We start from the raw sequence: 2858 nt of genomic DNA on the forward strand, positions 1-2858 counted from the left end.
TAGGGGCACCTGGGTGACTCAATCGGTTAAGCGACTCTTGATTTCAGCTCATGTCATGATCTCACGGTTTGGTTCATAAGATCGAGCCCCCAGTAGGGATTCTCTCTCTCCCTCTCTCTGCCCTTCCCCAACTTGCATGCATGAACTCTCTAGTATGCTCTCTCTCNTTTCAGCTCATGTCATGATCTTACGGTTTGGTTCATAAGATCGAGCCCCCAGTAGGGATCTCTCTCTCCCTCTCTCTGCCCTTCCCCAACTTGCATGCATGAACTCTCTAGTATGCTCTCTCTCTCAAAATAAATACATAAACTTAAAAAAGAGAGAGAGAAAGAGAGAGAGACCAAGATAGATACTACCCTTCCACCTGTATCCAGAGCACCTCTCTATCTAGTCATCATGACCCTGACCTTGGACTGCCGATCGGGAAAGCATGCCCTAGTTCTTCGTGAAATGCTGTAAACAGTGACATGCCCTTGACGCTGCCAGACACACAGAGGCACCTAGCTCAGAGCTGCTGTGACAAGAAAATGGGGTCACAGAGCAAGCACTCAATAAATAGTAGCTGCTGTCACGCCCCCACACCAGGTCCATGCTCAGTGCTCCCCATACCCACCTTTCTATTCTCATAGCAACTCCGGGAGGTGGGCACTATTTTTATTCTAGTATAGGTGAGGAGATTAAGTACTTTGACCCAACCATTAGTGGGGAGGCTGAATTTGAAGCCCCGTAGCCTGGCTCGGGAATCCACTCTTAAACCTCTACCAGCACTGACAGGCATCAGTTCCTCTCCCAGCTGAGCTTGAATGCCTCCTCCTTCTGGTTACACCCATTCTGTTTTGGGATCTGTTTGGTGGAATTGCCAGTCGGGGTGCCCAGCATGCCCCGGCCCAGTGGCAGTGGCTGTGGGACCCTTGCTAAGCCAGTCCCTTGCACCCTCTTGCTGGCATTTGCATCTTGGGCAAAAGGGGGCAAGTATGAAGAGACAGTGAGCTCCCACTTCCTGGCTCATTCAAGCTGCCCAAACTTTCCCCTTCAACCTTCTTCTGGAGTCTGTGGCTCCCCCACAGCCTTCCAGTAAATTCCATCTTGGCCTAAGTTAGCCAGAATGGCACTCTGTGGCTTGCAGCCAAGGGTCCCCACTCAACCACATCACCTCTTACTTGACTGATGCACGATGACCTTTTGTGGTTCCGTGGCAGGAGCAGACCCAGAAGCCCTCAGTTCCATCAAATTTGGCCACAGAGGGGGACCAACAACCCAGCACTTACGTGCCATCGATTTTCTCCATGCCATGGAAGAAGCTGATGCAGTCTGACGTGTTCCTCAGGTTAAAGCACTTCTCATCGATAAACTGGGCCGAGCTTTTGTCGTCAAGGTCCCTCTCGAGAGCATGCTGGGCATCTCGGTTATCCCTGTGGGGGGCAAGGATTTGTCCCTAAACCAGGCACTTACCCAGAGTCCCTCACACAAGGGCAGCCCAGAGGGTGGTACAGAGCCAGGGCTGAAAGCCAAGTCTCTGAACTCCCAGGAGGTGCTCTGTCTACCCCAGTGGCTTCTCGGCCTTTTTCCCACCTTGATGCCCCCACCCCATACCCAGCGCCTCCCTGTACTTCTTCCTTCCCCCCAATCCAAGCAGATCTGGGCAAACATTTACTGTAAAGGGCCAAATAGTAAATATCTTAGACTTCCTTGCATATAGTCTCCACTGCAACTACTCAACAATGCAGGAAAACCATCCTGCATCATATGTAAATGAATGGGTGTGGCTGTGTCCCAATGAAACTTTACAGAAACAGATTATGGGCAAGATTTGGCCCTCCAGCTGTACTTTGCTGATCTGGTTTAGAAGCTATGAATCCACACTTTGGAAAAAGCCTGGTATCGATTTAAATCACTTTGCAAATCATTGTGTCTGACCTTCTGCCAGGCACAGAGGGAAAAGACATGACTAAGACCCAGTCACTACCTTCCCGTTGCTCACGGATGTGCGTAAATACAGTAAAAATAAATAAATAATGATAAGGGCAACCATAAAGGTTTTGAAGTAACCACATGTGAAGTAACCGCTTGAGCAAAGCCGACCCGAGGTTTTGAAAAGGATACAAAGTAACACAGAGGAGGAAGCCACTAACTCAGGGTGAGGAAGCTTCTGAGGTGGATTTCATAGTAACAGTGGACAGGGGGACCGAGGGGACGAGAATTCTAAGCTAAGAACACCACAGGTGCACAAGCAGCAAGAAAGTAGAGACATCCAGGCGTTTAGGGACTCGTAACCAGCACATGAAGGCTGGCAGAGTCAGGGACTGGGCGGAGTCAGGGACTGAACTGTCAAAAATAGGTGGAATCTACAGACTGGGAAGAAGTCAAGGATTGGGCAGAGTTAGTGACTGGGCGGAGCTGGTGATTGGGTGCAGCCAGGGATGGGCGGAGTCAGGGGCTGGGTGGAGCCTGTGTCAGGTGGGGCCAAGGATTGGACAGTCAGGTATGGGTGGCATCGGAGAGTGGGTGGAGTCAGAGACTGGGCGGAGTCAGGGACAGAGCAGAGGTGAGGAGAGGACAATGGGCGGGGCCAGAACTCGCTCCTGCAGGGTTAGTATCTTGGCCAAGAAGCTAGATTTAATGGCCACCATGTGCCAAACTCCAGACCCTGGAGAACCACTATCGTGCTTCTTGCCATATTCTCCAAGTACCTGCACTCTTATTTATTTGCTACTTTTCTTTTTTAAAAATATAAATATGGGGCGCCTGGGTGGCTTAGTCGGCTAAGCGTCCGACTTTCGCTTAGGTCATGATCTCGCGGTTCGTGGGTTCGGGCCCCGCATCGGGCTCTGTGCTGACTGCCAGCTCAGAGCCCGGAG

The 2858-nt window shown here is 51.0% G+C and overlaps 1 protein-coding gene across 1 annotated transcript in view; it reads right to left on the reverse strand.

The window, feature by feature from the left end:
- The window catches only part of TEKT5 (tektin 5), a 37656-nt gene that overhangs the window by 26587 nt on the left and 8211 nt on the right, over window positions 1-2858 (reverse strand). The window contains exon 6 of the mRNA XM_077773186.1: window positions 1269-1412. Coding sequence (XP_077629312.1) covers window positions 1269-1412 — 144 coding nt within the window. The remainder of the gene's footprint in view (window positions 1-1268; window positions 1413-2858) is intronic.

The sequence above is a fragment of the Crocuta crocuta genome, unplaced genomic scaffold (genome assembly GCF_008692635.1).
Source record: "Crocuta crocuta isolate KB4526 unplaced genomic scaffold, BGI_CrCroc_1.0 scaffold16, whole genome shotgun sequence".
Taxonomy (NCBI): Eukaryota; Metazoa; Chordata; class Mammalia; order Carnivora; family Hyaenidae; genus Crocuta; species Crocuta crocuta.